This window comes from Xenopus tropicalis, chromosome 1 (assembly GCF_000004195.4).
Source record: "Xenopus tropicalis strain Nigerian chromosome 1, UCB_Xtro_10.0, whole genome shotgun sequence".
NCBI lineage: Eukaryota > Metazoa > Chordata > Amphibia > Anura > Pipidae > Xenopus > Xenopus tropicalis.
This window is the reverse complement of record NC_030677.2, coordinates 105810426-105832248: the sequence shown is the minus strand read 5'-3', so window position 1 is coordinate 105832248 and position 21823 is coordinate 105810426. Positions and strand designations below refer to the sequence as shown.

At 38.7% G+C, this 21823-nt stretch overlaps 1 protein-coding gene across 3 annotated transcripts in view; it reads left to right on the top strand.

The window, feature by feature from the left end:
• The window catches only part of rnf126 (ring finger protein 126), a 48207-nt gene that overhangs the window by 10975 nt on the left and 15409 nt on the right, over window positions 1-21823 (top strand). Inside the window, exons 2-5 of one of the 3 annotated variants that reach the window (XM_031897955.1) lie at window positions 13692-13806; window positions 18189-18244; window positions 20915-20975; window positions 21064-21302. In XM_031897955.1, the coding sequence (XP_031753815.1) occupies window positions 13692-13806; window positions 18189-18244; window positions 20915-20975; window positions 21064-21302 (471 nt within the window). Of the gene's footprint in view, window positions 1-13599; window positions 13807-18188; window positions 18245-20914; window positions 20976-21063; window positions 21303-21823 lie in introns of those variants that run through there. The other 2 variants (XM_012959798.3, NM_001006734.1) reach the window with 2 other exon arrangements.

The following is a 21823-nucleotide window of genomic DNA, read 5'->3' as shown; positions in this document are numbered from 1 at the left end:
CAAGTGTTAACGCTACAAAAAAATCGCGACTTTGCGCAACTTTCGTAAAGATGCCGAAAAACTCGCGTTTTTACGCAAAAAACGTAAAGACGCCGAAAAACTCGCGTTTTTACGCAAAAATCGTAAAGACGCCGAAAAACTCGCGTTTTTACGCAAAAATCATAAAGACGCCGAAAAAATCGCAAAAAATACGAAAAAGTCGCAAAATATTCGTTTCCAATCAGAATTTTTCCAATTCGGATTCGAAATCGTGTCTTAGTAAATCAGCCCCTTAGTGTACAAGGTAAATCTTACCCGTGATAAGGATAGGTCCGGGTGCTCATGCCCCAGACCTTTCAGCTTGAAGGAGCCATCATGGAAACAGCAAAACATACAGCAGGCAGGCACTCCGGTAAATCCAAAAAAGTTGTAGAAATCAGCAGCCAAAAGGGTATTAGTATAAAAAAAAGTATAAATTTTATTTATTCCATATGTAAAAGCACAGAGGAAGCCTTACGCGTTTTGTACCATAGGGTACTTAATCATAGGCTATGATTAAGTACCCTATGGTACGAAACGCGTAAGGCTTCCTCTGTGCTTTTACATATGGAATAAATAAAATTTATACTTTTTTTATACTAATACCCTTTTGGCTGCTGATTTCTACAACTTTTTTGGATTTACCGGAGTGCCTGCCTGCTGTATGTTTTGCTGTTTCCATAATGCTCTGGAGCTCTGATCCACATGTCCTACTCCATACAAGTTCTGCCACGACCCCCGCAACCAAGATATTTGATTTTACACAGATTACCAGTAAATAGCCCCCTGCTAATTAGTTACTATAAGCAGGCCCAGATTGGCATACTGGGCCCCTAGTCTCGTGCTAGTGCCTTAACATGACTCCCACTGAACACAAAGAGAGGCATCATCATGTGTTAATTTACAGGGCTACTTTGGTGATGAGGGTAGTAGACTCTTGCAAAAAATTTTTACTATATTTTTGGTTGAGCATTTTGAACAGTTTCTTTGGTGCTAATCAATTTTGCAAGCCAGAGTTAGTACCAAGGGAATAAAAATTTTTAGGCTTACAACACACAAGTGTTTTTATCTCTGCTGTGTTAACACAGAATGCAGTGGCAACCAAATCCCACAAAACTGGGGCCTCAGTTTAGAAGTGTTTATTTATATAAGGAGGCTATCATCATCACCAACCTGTGCTATAATCAGAGTGTTCGCCATGCTTTGCTATGTCAATTGGTAGGATATTTGGGTCCCTTTGACAAGCATTCAAAAATAAACACTGCCATTACAAATTTTGGACAGAAGTCACCTGTATAACTCGTGTATTTCGTAATTGTATTAATAAACAAGCAAACAGACTATATATAAATAAATAAATTCATATATACAGGTATGGGATCCCTTATCCGGAAACCCGATATCCAGAAAGCTCCGAATTACGGAAAGCCTGTCTCCCATAGACTCCATTATAAGCAAATAATTCAGATTTTAAAAATTGATTTCCTTTTTCTCTGTAAAAATAAAATAGTGCTTTGTACTTGATCCAAACTAAGATATAATTAATCCTTACTGGATGCAAAATAATCTTATTGAGTTTAATTAATGTTTTATTGATTTTTTAATAGACTTAAGGTATGAAGATCCAAATTACGGAAAGACCCCTTATCCGGAATACCCTTGGTCCCGGGCATTCTGGATAATGGGTCCTATACCTGTATATACCTGAAGGCAATCATTTATCAGTCAAAGACCTTAATTTCTTTGGAGATAACAATCTCTTTACTCTGTAGAGAAGTTAAAGGAAGTTTTCCTTGTACAATAGTGTCTAGAATTACCTGGCATTTCCTGTTGGCTTCACTGCAGTGTGATATGCCTGCTTAGTTTCAGTCTGGAAAATGCTAGGAAACACTCTACATGGAGTATTCACTGCCTGCAGGTTTCACTTTGTATAAAATGTTTCCCCAGACATGCTGAGCTTTGTCCCTACCTGTCACACACAGAGTTCTTTGTTTGCTGAATAACTTAACTCCAGACATCTCAACACCTGAGAGAAGTTATTTTGTCTGGACCCTTTTACTCATTCACTGCCAGAAAGAATGGAGCTTCGTTTTGCTGATTATTTGAAAGAGTAATGTGTTCAAATTCGGTGCAAAATAACAAATTTAATAATAATAGAAGGGTATGGTACCGCAGAGGGGGTTCCAGTGACTAAGATGCTGCAATACATTAAACATTTGCAGAAGAATCTAGCAATGTCTTGAATCTAGACATTTTAATATATGACCAAAAGCGAAATTTGGCCAGGTCCCACTTAGATAAGGGGCCCACCATCAGACGTTTAATTTAATATAACTGTTTGACTCTAGCATGCCCTAGAATTGGCAGGCCGCTCATTTTAATTAGTAATGAAGCTTTATAACATATCTATTTTCATTTCTCTGATTTTTAAATATAAAGCTGGCATCTTTAGTGAGATGTTTTTTGTGGAGGTGTTCCCACTTTCTTACTACAGGGCTGTTAGCCTAGGCCCAGGGCATTTGCCCCCAATAAGGATTAATTATATCTTAATAGGGATCAAGTACAAGGCACTGTTTTATTATTACAGAGAAAAAGGAAATAATTTTTAAACATTCAAATTATTTTATTATAATGGAGTCTATGGGAGATGGCCATTCCGTAATTCGGAACTTTCTGGATAATGAGTTTCCAGATAACGGACCCCATACCTGTAGATGGCTACAGGACCCACCAATGAGATCTATTCATTGGGCCCAATGGTACCTTAAAGTAACCCTGAATAAGAGTGTTAGTGTTCTATAATATGAGAGCAATCCAGTGACAAAATATTAAAGCATAGCAGGAATTGTGTTTGAAGTAAAGAAAAATGAAAAAATAAATAAATAAGACATACCCAAGAAGAAACATAGCCCACAAAACCCTTTTCTCGTGTATAAACTATGCAGGTATCCCTAGATACCTGGCGGGATATCAGTACAGGAATGGAGAAATTAGGAGCCACATACACATTGCTGAAAGGGTATTACATGTTTATTTAGGCTACAGAGCGTCAAGTAAGATGATAATATTTCGGCCAGTAAGACCTACCTTTGTCAGATGTTGACACTCTGTGGTGCAAATAAACAGCTAATTCTCATATAGCAACATGTGTGCAGCTCCTACATTCTTCATTCCTGTATTGATACCCTGCCAGGTATCTATGGAGCAACATTTTTATCAGCATAGCTAAGTGAAGCATTACCCTTTTCTTTTGAGTCTATAATCAAATCTTCTCTATAGTAAATTTCCCCACTTATTTAATTTGATACATTTGGGTAACCTGTTAAGCTTAGCTATTTAATGGGCTACATATGACATGACCAAATAAGCAGAAAATATATGTAGCAGCAGCCAGCTAGCAATACATTATTGGGCAATAGAAAAATGTTTCTTTTCTGCTTCCCTTTGTACACCCACTCTTTGCATTTTTCATAGTATCAAGAAGTGACTCATTCATTCTTTGGAACTGCAAAATATTGTGGTTTTAAGAACTTGGATTCAGTCACTACACTGGGCAGTCTAGTAATCTATTTTTAGCCATTCAGCAAAACCCATCAATGGTGAAAGAACAACAATTTAATAGTGCATCAGAACCACAAAGCCCCTAAGCAAAATGCTACTCTAACATTCATAAGTCACGGTCTTAGCTGTTATTTTAAATGGAGCATTTTGTCTTCTGGCAGACACTTCAGGCACCTTAAAAACTTATAGAGCTTCAAATATTCTTTAGGTCTCTTATATGACAAAATCCCAGACTTGCCTTATGCAACTCATCAGTTCAAAGCAGTAGTGCTAATATGATGCTGTATACCCTAATCACTAGTATGCTGGTATTTGCTGAACTGCTAACATAAACTAACTACTGCTAAAGAGGAAAGTTAATGTTACTAGAAAGGTAAAAAAGAGACTACATACATTACTTTAGCTGTATATTAACCCATCTAAAAAGAAAACACTTAATAACATTTTCTTTAATAACTCAAGTCATTGCTAAGAATAAAGGCTGATTTAACGCTTTTTGTAACAAACAATTTTTTTCACTCAACTAGCAGGGTGCACACATGGGTCAAGGGATTATCGCTGGAAAATTCAATAGCCATTCATGTGATATTTGTCTGACCTGAGAGTGCACCGGTTGTTACCATAGGAATAAATGGAGGGAAGCCATGCAATTTGTGGTCCATCTGACAAACAAACAAACAAACATGCAGAATCACAGAAAGTGACATTACTTTTAAACTAAAAGGAGAGAAAAGCCACACAGTGGGGAAGGGGATCTAGAATGAGAAAAGGAATTGAAAAAAACTAAACAAAAATGTTCCCAGGAAATTACTTGGTGCAATATATGTGTATGTATGTATATCTTTATTTATAAAGCGCTACTTATGTACGCAGCGCTGTACAGTAGAATTCATTAATACAGACAGGAGGTTAAAGATAATGGATAAATACAAAGTACAACAATAAATACAATAAATACAAAGTGCAGTTGCAATAAGAGTCAGAAACACAAGATGAAGGAGGTCCCTGCCCCGTAGAGCTTACAATCTATATGTGTGTGTATGTGTGTTTTTTTCAAAGAAAAATACTTAAAATCAGGGGGTGAGGCTTAATTTATTCTCATCTGCCACTCCTCTGCTTTTATTCTACAAAACAAAAGTCTCTGCTGATTTTTCTTTGTATTATGGCCCCAGTTTGTCTGCTACTGAGCATTCGGTCTGTTCAGTTGATATCAGTTGTTAAAGGGGAACTATCATGAAAACAATATACCCAATAATATGAGTTAATAACTGTGCTATTTTATGAAATTATTTTTCAGTATTCCAGTTTTAGTAATACGTAAGCTGTGTGTTTTTATGGGCAGTTAGTCCTTGATTATTTCAAAACAGTACAGAATTCTTTTAATTATATTTAGATTGTGTTGCTTATTTCCAGAGGTGATGCTTGGACTGGCAGTATCTTCTACCTAGCGGCTAGCCTAATAAAACTTTAGGATTTACTTGCAGGAAGTAGGGATGAAGGCTTGTTGTCTGTAAGCTAAAATTTAAGGTTGTACATACAAGTTAGAAATTGAGTTGCAACTGTGAAAGCCAGGACTAGACCACACAGTACCCATCGCACTCTGCACAACACCTTACTTATCTGAGAAAACCAGCTAAGGCTTCATAACATTATACTGTTATCTTCTAGTCTATAATTCTCTTTGTAATTGCAATTGCCCGTTTTTTTACTCTATTACTTACAAGATTATTTTCCCTTGATTCTTCTCTTTTGGCAGTATGCATGTTTGGCCATTAATCATGTGTTACAGTGCAGGGCATAATTCTGACATATGTACTCCTCCTAACCTGTACCACTTCTATTAGTATGTCTTCCCCGTACATTTGCACTCATAAACTTTTTTCCTATTTGCAGTTATTGATTCCAAACTCTTGCTAATAAAATTCTGCTGCTTCTAGCCTCAGGTGACATCTCTCCCCATCCATGTCCATGTTCTATCCACACACCACTAAATATTTCATCTTCATCCCACTTGCCTTACCACATCATGCTCTGCCACTGTTTGCTCCTAACCACACCCTACTAAATATTTCAAATCCATTAAATGAAGCCCATCAATTTAATATACATGCTATGTCTTACCCCTCTACCCCTCCATTCTCCTGTGCACACTGTAATGCCAGTTTAGTCTCTAATAAAATACTGTCTATTCATGATCTCTTTCTTTCCCATTCCATTCAACTTCTTGCTATTAACATAATTATCTCTATGATCCATGTGTGGTGTGAGGGAATCCTGGGAAGAGAACACTCTTGATTGATCCCACCCTGACAGTGCTAGTATTTGAATGTGAAATATTCACAAGTCTTTGCCAATAATGTTTTAATGCTGATGTTTTTCATTAGACATGATTGTTGTATCACTGTGTACATTTGTTATTTCTTGGCCATTTACAGGTAAGCAAAGTAATTGCTAAGGCTGTTTGATTAAGAAATATTGATGGGTTAAATAGTTTCACTTGGGATGTTTTAGGCCTTATGTTGCAAATCATAGCAACATGAGACCTGAAATTCATTTATGCTATAAAGGAGTTGTATTAAGTGGAAAAGGCTAACCATTTGGCCAATGGGTTACATGTCAGATAATCCTTCTTCAGTCTTTCCGTCAAGTTCCATTTTTTTTGGCTGACAAGTATTACTAACAAATCTACAAGACAAGAGAAATGTTGCAGCAGAATGCTACATTGCATAATACTGGGGGCAGGGGAAATATGGTAGGCAGATACAGTGTGCCCAGCCTACAATGTCAGGTGAAAATACTAGCTAAGAGCGAGAAATGTTAATGTACAAATGTAAATGTAAAACTGTCAGATGTAGAAAATGGAATGATTCCAGAGATAAGTGTGAGAGCCAAATAACACAGGTCATCAAAACGTTAAAGATTGTAAAAAGCCAAGGAACGCCCAAACACATACACTGTGCCTTGACACACTTATATATAACTTAAACAAAACCTTAACTTCTGTGTTGGTTTTGGACCATTTTGGCATACAACAAGAAAAGAGAAACAAAGATTACAAAATCATCAAATGAAACTTAACTGTGCAGTTACACTTAGAAGCCACATTATGAGGACACCACCATTGCACTGCAGTAGTTAAAGGAAGTGATGAAATATAGGATATTGTTCAAGCCTTATGAAACTCCAAATTATTTCCACATGTTGGATTACCATCCATTGATACCAGAGATCACAGCATTGCTTGTAGTTTATTAGTGATAAACCTCATGGGTTACTCATGGGTGATGACTTGCTAACCATACTTTGCCAATTAGTTGCCCAGGTGAAGTTCAAGGGAATGTATACTGTGCCTCTTTATGAGTTAATGGTTTATGAATACAATTTGTATTCTATTTTTATCCATGTAAACTCAAAACAACTACATGGATCAGTAATATAATGCTAGAATTCAGTGACCTGTAAGAGGGTTTGGACTATGGTATTCACCTATCAGACCAAAACAAACTGCAACTTTTTTCTAATAGTCCAAAATAGATTGCGTGTGACAGTTACATTGTGTCCAACAATATAAGTCACTGCGGTACATTTATAAACACTGGCAGTAACCCATAACAACCAATCAGTGATGAGTTTTTTTCAGTCAGCTGAAAGTAAAACATCTGCTTAGTAGAAGCAAACATCTGATTAGTTGCCATAGGTTACTACTCAAGAGCAAATGTTCCTAGTGTTTATAAATGACCCACACTAGGTGCAAATTCTCATGTCTTAATGTATTTATCTGATTAATGAAAATATTATGCATTACCCACCATAATGCCTTATAGTATATCTGTGCCATGCATAGATGTGCCCTTGCCCTATCTTGTTCAATTTGCATGAAAAGCTTGTCATATATGCCCAGAACTGGGGCAGTTTGGCCAATTTACTACTCTATTACCTAAGCATGTATGCCAGATAATTATGTGGCATACATGCTTAGGTAATAGAGTAGACACTCAAGGTGGGTCAGCTGATCTATCTTGCTTTAACATTTTAATCTTCGAATACAATATATTCAGTACATTGGGTACTGGACCTCTAGTTCCCCCTGCCCAGCAGCTCCCCTACAGTTCTTGCAGTTTAAGAATGCAAGGTAATCCAGCCATGTGTATGCTCGGTCATATGTTGTCGATCCACACAAACCCCCAGCTATGTGGTCACATACTGGACAGGATCAGTCTATAGAAGGCCACTTTAGGATTATCAGCAGTGTAAATCTTGTTGCACCACTCTTTGCTAATGCCTCTTCTCATGCTGCTCAATTTTACAACAACTCATATTTATTCCCAGACAAGCATATGACTTTCCAAGCAAGAAAGCACAAAATATCAAAAAAAGTAATGAATCCTTTGTGACAAATTATGATTCTCTGAACATTTAAGGATACTTTTTCATGTAATTGACAAACACATGAATCCTGAGCAAGTGTATAACTACATAGATCTTTAATATCCAAAATACACAGTTAAAACCATCTACCAATTCTTTAAGCCCCACGCTGTGAGAAATAACAAAAACTCTCCTTTACCAATATTATTCATGCCATTCCTGTTAATATTGTGTAAACAAAACTGATGCTCTAATTTTTTTGGTTTTGGTTGGGTTGGATTATTGCTTCCTAGTATCCTAGTCATTTCTGGCTACATTAAACAGTTGCGGGGTTGTGAGCAGTTTTGCAATTCTAGGAAAAGGCGTGGCAAGTATTTTGCAGTTTGAGGGAAGAAAACCTAAAGATTTCCTTTTTTTGTAGACTGATGTATTCTTTACACATGCAGATACATTTTTATTTTCTGATTAATCTTTTTTAGCCACTACCTACACTTTGATAATTAATTCTGGGGTGTTATACTTGAAATTCTTTATTTTTCCTGCCATGCATTCTGGGGGCCCTTCATTTGAGTCGGCACTTGATTTAACTTGTCATGTATTCTGAGTTATTATAATGGAAATTGGTACTGTATTTGTCCCACATGCATTCTGCAAGCTTTTACAAGCTATGTGTTCTAGGATCTATTATAAATGAAACAGGACAAGTATTTATCTTGTTAAATGCCCTTTCATATTATATATGAAGCTGCATGTCTTTTATCCTATGTGTTTTGGGAGCTATTATATGTAAAATTACCTCTGCTGAATCCTTCCATGTGTTCTGAGGAATTGTACATGTAATTGACCCTGGGATACTATGAATCAGTGATAAGCTGTGTTGGGGAATTTGTTTTGTGACTCAAAAACTGGCTTAAACCACTTATACAGTTTCTTTTATTTACTTTTTTTTCTACTGTAAGAAGACATTTGAATTAATTAGGGGGTATCATAGAGACCAAATTTAAACAGGGTTTAACTTAGGGTTAGGAATTCCTACTAGAAAGGAACCCATGTACAAAATACCTTTAATTACCTCCCCCAAACAGTGATAAAAAAAACTTGTACAATTACGTTAGCAGGCAAAAGTTTCTAGGATATATTATGGCTACCCCTCACAGCTTGAGAAACCAGCCTAGCTTTTGATGCCGAGATAGAAATATATATCTCAGTTGTTTACTCTGACGTAAAACACAGAAATACATAAGTACTAGAAAAGGTACAATATATTCAACATAATTATAGTGCCCTCTTCTGAGCACTTAAAAGAACTGCTGTTTTAAATATACCTCTGGTAGGTATATAGCTAAATTGTTTTATATCATACACAGGGTGGATTGTAGTCACTATTAAATTTGCCTCTGTTTTAGCAATTCACTGTTGGCATTTAAACCAGTACAGGTATCGGACCCCTTATCCGGAAACCCATTATCCAGAAAGCTCCGAATTACGGAAAGCCCGTCTCCCATAGACTCCATTTTAATCAAATAATTCAGAATTTTAAAACTGATTTCCTTTTTCTCTGTAATAACAAAACAGTACCTTGTAATTTATCCCAACTAAGATATAATCAATCCTTATTAGATGCAAAACAATCCTATTGGGTTTAATTAATGTTTTATTGATTTTTTAGCAGACTTAAGGTATGGAGATCCAAATTACGGAAAGACCCCTTATCCGGAATACCCTTGGTCCCGAGCATTCTGTACTCAATAATGCACCAACATAAGCTTGGCATTCTAATAAATGTGGGTGTAAAAGTGAATATAAACATTTCAATTTCATCCACTAGAGTACACATAAAACCATGGGGTCTTCAGTAAGTGTCCTTAGTAAAATGTACTGAAACTGTTTTTTCAATACACTGTTCCTCATTAGGTAGCATTTGCTAGTATGCTACTGCTTCGCAACATTGAAGCATAAATGCTGCAAATTTGAGTTCATATGGTCTCTTATGGCTGTGTTTTCCAAACTTTGGGGCTGATTCCCAGGGGGTCTAAAGCAGTAAAAAAGAGGACCAGCCTAATAAAGATGCCAAATAAAAATTTAAAATTTAGGATCAAGGACAAGGTACTGTTTTATTATTACACAGAAAAATGTAAATTATTTTATTAAAATGGAGTCTGTGAAAGATGACCTTCCCATAATTAACTTTCTGGATAATGAGTTTATGAAAGTCCAAATTATTTCCACATGTTGGATTACCATCCATTGATACCAGAGATCACAGCATTGCTTGTAGTTTATTAGTGATAAACCTCATGGGTTACTCATGGGTGATGACTTGCTAACCATACTTTGCCAATAAGTTGCCCAGGTGAAGTTCAAGGGAATGTATACTGTGCCTCTTTATGAGTTAATGGTTTATCAGTACAATTTGTATTCTAATTTTATCCATGTAAACTCAAAACACCTACATGGATCAGTAATGTAATGCTAGAATTCAGTGACCTGTAAGAGGGTTTGGACTATGGTATTCAGCTAGAACTATCAGACCAAAACAAACGTCAACTTTTTTCTAATAGTCCAAAATAGATTGCGTGTGACAGTTACATTGTGCCCAACAATATAAGTCTCAGTGGTACATTTATAAACACTGGCAGTAACCCATAACAACCAGTGGTTAGCTTTTTTCAGTCAGCTGAAAGTAAAACATATAAAGATTGTGTCTGTAACTGAAGAAATAGTTTTTACTCTCAATCCCACCTACTTGTTTCTTCATAGCAATTGTGGGAAGAGGAGAAGAAGAAGCTACTAACTTCTCTTTCTGGTTTAAGTGGCTAAAGATGAGTGGTGACATCTTTTTTCTGAAAAGAAAACTCAGAAAAGTCCAGTTGTTTTAGATACCGTATTTTATGACCTGGAGGAATGAGAATCTTCATATCTTCATCTTATTCAGTAATGACTTCTTAGGGTTTACTTACAGACATAGATACTAAATTGTGGAAGGCACTTGCCAATTGCAACCAATCGGCCCTAAACCTTTCTTTCTTGCTGCTCTTTACATTTGGAATACCATCCCTGAAATACTTCAGAAATAATCGTCCCTCAGTCTCAAAAAACACCTCTTGGAGCACTGGCATAAAATCTGACTCAGTCAGGACTGGAACTAGATGTAACAGGCCTTCCTGACCCATAAGCCATAACATGGTATAATTGTGAGGCAAGAGAATTTGGAGGTCAGAGAGAGGTTTTCAGGTAATTTTAATCAGTAGTTAGAACAACATGTTGCCATTTTAAGCAAGTTTTAAAGAGTTAGCAACACCAGCTGGCAGAATGTCAGTTGTAGAATGTCCTACAGATAGTCCATGTGTAGCCAAACCAAAGATAAGCTGGTACACTGCAGTTCTTATAGTTCCTCCAGGTTGCACAGATCCAGTGATGGTTGTGCTGATGGTTCCATTAGGCCTAAAAGGTCTTAGAGGGAGGGATGTTGGTCTCTAGGCCTCCCTTCATTTGGGAAAGGTAGTTCCTCTCCTTTAAGGGGGATTAGAAATCTCCATGGGCTTCACAACTAATTCTGCCAGTTGCTTTATTTTCCTAAGTCTTCCAAAAACCACACAGTCACTCACAACACCCTTCATACTTCCTAACTTACCTATTGACTTTCTTTACTCCTCCCCTCAGAAAGAGGTTGCTATTTCATCCTTTTGTCCTTATAGGTCGCTATACAGGGGCAGATTTAAAGGGAAACGAAAGTCAAAGTCACTTGGGGGTGCCAAAATGTTAGGCACCCCCAAGTGACTTTAACCGCTTACCTTGTACCCCGGGCTGGTGCCCCTGTTAGGAGAAAACAGCACCAGCCCGGGGTAGCTGCCGGCGCTTCCTTTTCCTGATTCGCTGCGCGCGCATGCGCAGTAGAGTGAAAAGCCGAACTTTAAATGTTAAAGTCGGCTTTTCACTCTACTGCGCATGCGCCCACCGCTGGCACTCAGGAAAAGGAAGCGAGGAAGACGGAAGCGCTGCGCTCCAGGTGCCCCGGGCTGGTGCTGTTTTCTCCTAACAGGGGCACCAGCCCGGGGTAAAAGGTAGGCGGTCAAAGTCACTTGGGGGTGCCTAACATTTTGGCACCCCCAAGTGACTTTGACTTTATTTTTCCTTTAAGCTGCCAATTTGACTTCTTTAGACCTATTCGGCAGCTTATCTGCCTGTGTATGGGGACCCCCAAAGGCCTTGCTGACTGATATTTGGACAGAAATTGTCCAGATGTTGCTTGGGCAGGTTTGATTTTTTTAGTCGGATTGGGGATTGCATTTGCTTTCTAACTTGTAGGTGACTATTCATTTCTGTGCTTCAATAAAGAGTTTCCACTGTACAAAGTAAATGGATATATAAGAAATACTGTTTTTTTTCATGGTTTTTTGGAAGCACTACCTTGCTAAATTAAAAAACCTGTTAAAAGGCATATGAAAACAATAAAAATATGCTAGTCTGTACAAGTTGATGTTACCTAGGTCAAGGTGCTCTTAAAGGAGATGGAAAGGTAAAAACTCAGTAAGCTTTATCAGAAATGTAAATACAGTCATAAGCACTCACAGAAACACTGCACTGATTTTTATTTCAAAAGAAACAGAATTTGGTTTCTCTTTGTTTTCCTGTGCCAGAGACACACAGCTCTCTCCTCTCTCCTGCTCCCCCCCCCCTCAAGAATGCTAAGAACTGGATCTGAGCCAATAAGCAGGAAGCTTCCTCACAGTCTTACTGAGCACGGTCACTGGGCTTGGTGCAGGAGTGAGGCATTATGGGAACTTTCTTTACACAGCTCAGCCTTTTTTTTTTCGTATGAGGCTTCTGATCATCTGAATGGGAGAAATATGGGGAGACTTAAAGGAACAGTAACTCCAAAAAATGAAATAGCTTTAAAGTAATAAAAATATAATGCACTGTTGCCCTGCACTGGTAAAACTGGTGTGTTTGCTACAGTAACTCTACTATAATTTATATAATAAACTGCTGTGTAGCCACGGGGGCAGCCATTCAAGCTGGAAAAAAGGAGAAAAGGCATAGGTTACATAGCAGATAACAGATAAGCTCTGTAGAATACAATAGTGTTTTATCTGTTATCTGCTATGTGCCTGTGCCTTTTCTCTTTGAATGGCTGCCTCCATGGCTACATAGCAGCTTATTTATATAAATTATAGTAGACTTTCTGAAGTAAACACACACCTTTTACCAGTGCAGGGCAGCACATTATATTTTAGTTACTTTTATACACTTTCATTTTTTGGTGTTACTGTTCCTTTAAGGGCACTATTGAGAGAACTGAAGGTATGCCTGCAGCTTGAGATTAACTCTTTATTAGCCTTTCCTTCTCCTTTAAGTAGTAGATAATGGTGGAAAAATACACACATATGTCAAGTTCAAGCTTTTGTACAAGTAAAACGTCCCTTAATTCCCTGCTGATACATAGATTACTAAAGTTTAGGAGGAACCAGGATCATTTTAGCAATTCGCATAGAGAAGTGCCAAACAAAATACTGTAAAAGGGATCTCACATCCCTAAATATGGCTAGACTGTTCTGAAAAGCCTTTATAATAAAGCGGTCACAGTCCATGCTTTTTCTGTCCAATAATCCTCAACCTGTGTTGTCATAAAAGAACTTCTAGTACTTTCTCATTGCCTGAATGACCATGACCTGTGGTTTGCACCCTGCGCTAACCAATGCTGCGCGATTTGACTCCTTTCTCTTTCCTTCGACTGGTCGCAGCGTGCTGACATCACAGACGTCATCTCCAGGGCAGCGGAAAATGGCGGAGGCTCTACCGGAGGCCGGGAGGTACTTCTGTCACAGCTGTACGGCCGAGATCATCCCGCGGTTACCGGTAAGTGAACGGCCTTCCGGCTCGCTGGACAGGGAAACAGAGGTTTCGGGGCAGAGATATAGGCAAACTGGCCCAAACCGGAGCCATCCCACTCTCTCTTCTTGTAGCTTGGGCTAGGAACTGAATTGAGGATATCGCTATATGATTCGAGAGCATGCTGTGTGTGATGGAACAGTCATCTTAGCAATTACCCAGCAGGGTATCGCCTGCCATACACGCCTAGGTGCCACATCCATAGGGACTGAGCACTAGATCTGACATAGCAGCTGTCACTTGACTGTAATTCATTATTCCCTTATAGGGAGGGGGCAGAAAAAAAGCTTTCGGTATCGATGTAGCTGGTTGAATATTGTATTACTAACATTTGTTAAAGGCTAGCCATAAACACAAACACCCCCCCCCCCCGCCCTCGCCTGGAAACAGCTAGAAGCTTCCATACAGCCACATTGAGTCCTTGTTTTAGTGTTCAGTCATTTATTCACTTGTGGTCTTTTCATTAAAAACGAACGTAAACCCCAAAATAACATACTGCCAAATGAAATAAATGATTTCATGCCACTTCACAATATACAATAGTTACAAAATTCCAGTGGTTTTAAATAAACATATAAGATGCTAGTTTAAGTAATAGACCTGTAAGGATTTTGGCTACATTTGTTTCAAGGGATAGCTGTTACATTTGAAATAAATAACTTTAAAACCATAGTTTTATATTGGAAAGTTGCCTTTATGGTTTTATGTTTTTGGGTTTACATCCCCTTTTAAATGTCTGATTATATTTCCATTTTTTGTTTCTGGGGTAACGTAACAGTACCGCATTCTAAGATGTATAGGTGGAGCTTTGATATTGTTTATATTGTATGTATGTATGTATGTATATCTTTATAAATAAAGCGCTACTTATGTACGCAGCGCTGTACAATAGAATACATTAATACAAACAGGGTGTTAATAAGATAATAATAGATAAATACAAAGTATAACAATAAATACAAGATTAATACAGCTGCAATAAGTTAAGAGTCAAGGACACAAGAGGAAGGAGGTCCCTGCCCCGTAGAGCTTACAATCTATATGGGAGGGTAACTTACAGACACAAATAGGCAAATGCGGTATAAGTGCTGTAGGTCACAGTGGTTGACACTGCAATATAAGTGCTAGTTCCCAGATAAGGTGCTGGGTGAGTGCTCCAAAAGGTAGTCTTTAAGTTTGGTTTTAAAAAGACTGAGGGAGGATTCTCTCCGGAGGAAATCAGGGAGGGCATTCCAAATGTAAGCGGCAGCAAGGCAGAAAGGTTTAAGGCGGGAAACAGCAGTAGTAGTGGGGGGCGCAACCAAACGATTGCTCTGCGAGGAACGAAGGAGTCGGCCAGGAACGTACGGAGACACAAGGGAAGAGATGTAGTGAGGAGCAGAGGAATGGAGGGCTTTGAAGGTTAGAAGAAGTAGTTTGTAAGATATTCTTTGTTTAATAGGAAGCCACGATAAGGACTTTAGCAGGGGAAGGGCCTGAACTCTCCTGGATGAGAGGAGGAGAATTCTGGCAGCAGTATTTAATATAGACTGTAGGGGGGAGAGATGGAAGTTAGGGAGGCTGGTTAATAGCAGGTTGCAGTAGTCCAGTCGTGACAGGATGAGAGCATGCATGAGCAGCCTGGCTGTTGCAGTAGAAAGAAAGGGACGGATTTTGGCAATATTGCGTAAGAAAAAGTGACAGGTTTTGACAGTGGTGTTCCTAAAAATACATAAACGAGTTTCTCTGTTTGGGTTGCTTGTAGAAAATAGCTTGGTAGGTTTAAGCAGTATTACATTTTCCACTCTTTTAAAAACAAATATGCACAGAAATATCTATGAGAAAATTTGCTGAGCAAAATATACTTATCTGTACAGGTTGTCTTCCATTAATTGTTATACAGGTATGGGATCCATTATCCGGCAACCCGCTATCCAAAAAGTTCTGAATTACAGGAAGGCCGTCTCCCATGGACTCCATTTTAATGAAATCATTAATCATTTTCTCTGTGATAAAACAGTACCTTGTACTTGATCCCAACTAAGATATAATTAATTCTTATTGGAGGCAAAACAAGCCTATTGGGTTTAATTAATGTTTAAATTATTTTTTTAGTAGACTTAAGGTATGGAGACGAAAAGACCTCTTATCCAGAACACGCCAGGTCCTGAGCATTCTGAATAACAGGTCCCATGCCTGTATTCAACAGAAACAATGTTTAAACACTTGTTTCTCTTATTCCATGTGGATGCAGGAATCCAGCTCATGCTGCTTTCTCCATAATGTCAACACTTTGGGGCACATTTACTAATCCACGAATGGACCGAAAGCGTCCGAACGCGTTTTTTCGTAATGATCGGTATTTTTGTGACTTTTTTGTCACCGTCGCGACTTTTTCGGATGTCCCGCAATTTTTCCGTCGCCATTACGACTTTATCGTATATTTTCTGTGACGGAAAAGTTGCGCAAAATAAGATAAAGTCGTGACGGCGACGAAAAAAATCCGATTTTTTTCCATTTGGGATTTGGATTCGTGGATTAGTAAATGTGCCCCTTAGTTACATTATTCTAAGGCAGGGGTGGGCAAACTTTTTGGCTCACGGGCCACATTTACTTACCCCCGGGCCAGGGCGGGCAGGGCCAGGCCAGCGTTACGCCCCCTTAGTCTGTTTAATTCCGGCCCGCCATTGACACCAAGTCTCGCGTGATGAGACTTGGCGTCGTCGGCGGGCCGGATTAAAAAGGCCAAGGGGCCGGAGTTTGCCCACCCCTGTTCTAAGATCACAGTGCGGGCTTGCAGAAATTCTGTGTCTACTGTGCTTGGTTCTGTGTGATTTACAGTGGGTGGGCACATAAAACTTGTGTTTTTGAGCAGAACACTGTCCCTTTGCTGCCTCTTCTGTCTTTCCACTAAGCGGCTTTACCCCTGAATTTGTACTATAATAACGTGTTGCGAATTTTACTGTCGCCGCTCGAATCATTTCGCTCATCCCTAATCATCATGTTATTAATTACATAACTCAGTTCTAAATAGGGATGCACCGAACCCAGTTTTTCAGGTTCAGCCGAACCCCCACATCCATAGTAAGGGATTCGGCGAACACTGAACCAAATCCGAATGCTAATTAGGATTTGGAAGGGTTAAATTTCCCACTTCAGTGTTCATGCGGACATTTTACCCTTCCAAATCCTAATTAGCATATGCTTATTCGGATTCGGTTCGCCCAGGACCATGGATTTGGCTGAATCCTGGATTAGGTGCATCCCTAGTTCTAAATCTAAATTAATTAATTATAAAACTAGTTTTTATTAATATGGTAAACAAAAATATTAATCTGGAATGCTCAGTACCTGGGGGTTTCCAGAAGAGATCTTTAATTTATTTGCGTCTCTATACCTTAAGTCTGCCAAAAAAAATAATTTAAATATTAACTAAACCCAATAGGATTGTTTTGCCACCAATATGGATTCATGCAGCTTAGGATCAAGTACAAACTACTGTTATATTATTACAGATAAAAATGAAATCATTTTTAAAAAATGTAATTATTTTCTTGAAACAGACATTATGGTAGATGAACTTGCCATAATTAAGGAGCCTTCTGAATGATTGGTTTCCGCATAAGGAATCCATATGTGTAAATTGTACATATTACCCCTGTAAGATAGAATAGTGCATGAATTTGCATGTTAAGTCTATATTAATAATAATAATTGTCCTTAAATACATAGATATAAACCAAGCAGAAAAAACAGTGCTTCATATAAAAATCGGAGATTTTCTAGAAATATTGTAGTGCTCGAGTGCGTTACGTGATAACAACTTTGAATTAAGCATCATCTTGGCATGGCAAAACCTTGGTTTTACTGTGCAAGAAAAGCCATGCAGAATATTTATAAGTTTATAATTGGCCATTGTATTGTTCTTTTAAAGGTTTCCACTCGTCAGTTTAGCAGGCAGGCTTCCAGCGTCTCTGGAAATGAGGCAGTATAAAAGTTCCTTTTATTGTGGGCGCATACAAAGTTCTCATTCTCTCATTAAATTGTTATATTTTTTCCATCTGAATGAGCATATTGTAGAATCTACCAATATACATTTTTCAGCAGGCCCAGGAAGCAGTTTTCTTTTACATACCATATTTTTGATTTGAAGACTTATAAAGTAAAAAAAAAAAAATAATAATTTCTACATGTTTTATCGGTATATACTCTCTACAATTTTCTTCTTGCATGCTATTCAATAATTTAAAAATACTATAAGCAGATTATGTTTAAAAACACATCATCTTTCTTAATTGTATATCTTAGTTGATTGACTTTGTTCTGATGCCCAATACAGTTCTAATTCCTCCCCTCTATTGTCTCCTCAGGAATATACCTGCCCTAGGTGTGATTCAGGATTCATAGAGGAGCTCCCTGAAACAAGGTAAATCAATTTGTACCTTTAACATTTTCTTGCTAACTCTTAATTAGAGCATCTCTGTTACTAGTTAATAAGGAGTTAACAAATAGTTAACTTGATTTTATATTTACTTTAGAGCAGGAGTCCCCAACCTTTTATACCCGTGAATCAAATTAAAATAGAAAATTTGTTTGTGAGTAACACAAGCATGAAAAAGGTTCCTGGCAGTGCCAGTAAGAGCAATAATTGGCTATTTAATAGCCCTTATGTGGACTGGCAGCCTACAGAAGGCTCTGTTTGGCATTATACTGGGGTTTTTATGCAACCAAAACTTGTCCCCAAGTCAGGAATTCAAAAATAAGCACCTACTTTGAGGCCACTAGGAGCAACATCCAAGGGGTTGGTAAGCAATATGTTGCCCACGAGCTACTGGTTGGGGATCACTGCTTTAAAGCCTGGTTTATTATCACCGGCCTGTGTTTAATGTCCTTGGTAAAAGAAACCAAATCTTTTGAGATCTCTCCAAATAACCAAGTATAGATGCAAGATAGTAACCCATGTAACCCTGTCAGTGACTCTAAAAATCAGTGTTCTTTAACACAGAGATGATATGAGTGGGGGTGATATCATAGGTACCATAGATAACTTGTTGATGGTGTATTCTTAAAGGAACAGTAACACCAAAAATAGTAAAAGTTTTTTAACGTAATTAAAATATAATGGACTGTTGCTCTGCACAAGTCCAACTGGTGCCTTTGCTCCAAAAATGTTACTATAGTTTATAGCAGTGCTGTCCTACTTCTGTGGTACAGAGGGCTGGAATTTTTCTGGCCTATGGTGGAAGGCTAATAATGGAAGCAAGTTTTGACCACTTCCCTTTTTAAACTTTACCCACTTCAAACAACACCCATGTTATTAAAAGAGCTTTGAAGACCATACCTACACTAATGGAGGTAGCGCAGGAAAAACGCAAAAGGTTGGTGCTCACTGTATGGATATCCCGCTTCGTTCAAATGTGAAAGAATTATATTATGTCATATTAAGACACACCCTTAAATCCATATGCCTATATAATATAAGCATATAATTACACACCTTGAGGACCATATGATGACTATTTCCAAATGCTAACAAACAGAACAAACCCCTGCCAGGTTCACCTCCCACTGGCAGCAAAGGGCAGGTAGAGTATGGCACACACAAGCAGGGCAGGCAGACTGTGGCACACACAGGCAGCATAGGGCAGGCAAAGTATGGCTCGCACACAGGCAGCATAGGGCAGGCAGAATATGGCACGCACACAGGCAGCATAGGGCAGGCAGAGTATGGCGCGCGCACACAGGTAGCATAGGGCAGACAGAGTATGGCGCGCACACAGGCAGCATAGGGCATGCAGAGTATGGCACACACAGGCAGAATGGAGCAGGCAGAGTGTGGCACACACAGGCAGCATAGGGCACGCAGAGTACCGCCTGTGTGTGCCATTCTCTGCCTGCCCTACTCTGCCTGTGTGCGCCATACTCTGCCCTCCCTATGCTCACTTCCTTCTGCTGCTTCCTTTTGTTGGGTTGTGCAGAACTGTGTTTATTGTTCTATAAAAAACAATCCAATTCTTAGAGTGTGATTAGGTGGGCTGGACTAACAGTGTCATGATTATCAGTGCAAAGAAACAGAGATTGCTAATGAAAAAAGGAAAGCTCTGCAGGCATATGCACATGTGCTTGACCCAGGAATTCACTGTTAAAGAAGCAAAGGAAGCTGCACTGGAAATGAACAGGCACTCAGTTGTAGGACAGACCTTGACTGATTTATAGACAAAGAAAGCAGCACAGAACTGACCTGGGGTGGTATGTTACTAATACAATTATGGCTGTCATTTTGTAGCAATCTTGTGTAGAGATTTTCCTTCCAGTTAATAGAGCTTCTCCAGCAGAATCCTGCATTGAAATCTGTTTTTCAAAAATCACAAACATAATGTTTTATATTTTTAATTGTGATATATCACATGGGGCTAGCAACATAGCAGCTCCCAGTAGATATCAGAATAGCACTCAATAGTAAGAAATCTAAAGGTCCCCATACACGTGCCGACAATAGCTGCCTATATCGGTCCCTTGGACCGATTCGGCAGCTAATCGGCCCGTGTATGGGCAGAACAGAGCAGCCTGGCCGACCGATATCTGACCTGAAATTGGCCAGATCTCGATCCAGTCGGATCGGGGACCGCATCGGCTCGTTGATGCGGTCCCCGAACCGACTGCCCCATAACCACAAATGTAATCCAATCGTTTGGCCCCAGGGCCAAACGATCGGATTATTTTTTTTTTAAGTTTCTTGCTACCCGATATCGCCCACCCGTAGGTGGGGATATCGGGTGAAGATCTTATAGTGTATGGGCACCTTACATAGGAGCACCTTACATAGGAGTAGGAGAAACAACTGGTTACCTGAAAGCACTTCTGATGTGTAGCGCTGGCTCCTTCTGAAAGCTCAGACGCAGGCACAGAGATGGCTGCCTACACACCAATATTACAACTAAAAAAAATACATTTTAAATGATAGAGTAAGTTATTGCTATGTAAACAGCGTAATTAGAAATAAAAAGTACACCATAAAAATCATGATAGAATTCCTTTAACTCTGCATTCTGTCTTTGCTTACACATCTGTTATTGTGTGCTTTTTTTCCTTATAGAAATTCAGAAAACAATAGCAGCAACAATTCTGGAACAGATCAAAACAGACCTTCGTTTGAGGTAAGTGGCATTCTGGATGGGTGGATATTACTACTTTGAATCGTCTGTGTCTTTCCTAAAATTGGTTTCCCCCTGCTTTGTTCTTCAGAACCTAGAGTCTGCTCAGTTCACGCTTCCTTCTGGGTATGGCCAGGTCACATTTGGAATCTTTAATGAGGGCCTGGACTTTCCCATCTTTGGCACTAGTGGTCCAGTTGAAGAGCCACGTGATGGAGAGAGCAGGAGGGAGCATCAGTCACGGCAGAGATATGGTGCTAGACAGCCCCGTGCTAGGTTAAGCACAAGACGAGCTGCAGGAAGGAACGAGGGAGTACCTACACTAGAGGGGTAAGAAGAATTTAATAACATGGGTAGATTGATCAAACCTTGAATTTGTTTTAAAAATTCAATTTAGCATGTGTCCTACAGAAATGTTTACAAATATATATTTCTGCCTCTCTATCTGTCACTTAGCAGTACTTATTATAATGGAATACAATGATTGTATTCCTTTGTCCTGGTTAAATTCTCTGTTAATTTTTTTTAACATAAAACCACTACTTTTTAAACAGCCTATAGTTAAAATTTGTTCTCTTACCTTGTGGCTTTGAGTGTGTAGGTAGTTCATACTATTCATGCCTTTGCTGCGTCAGCATGTTTGAGCATTACAATCAATTCTTTTTAAAGCTGATGGAGAAAATAGGCATAGTGCTTTCCAGTGAGTAACAGCTTTTCAGTTCCTGTGTTCCATTTAGCATTTAAATGAATGTAGAAGTTTGTCAGGGGATCTAAAACTAGGGTAATGCACCTTTCAAAATGAAAGTGTAGTGTAGATTAGGGAGCTTTACAGTGGGTTGAGAGTCTGTCAT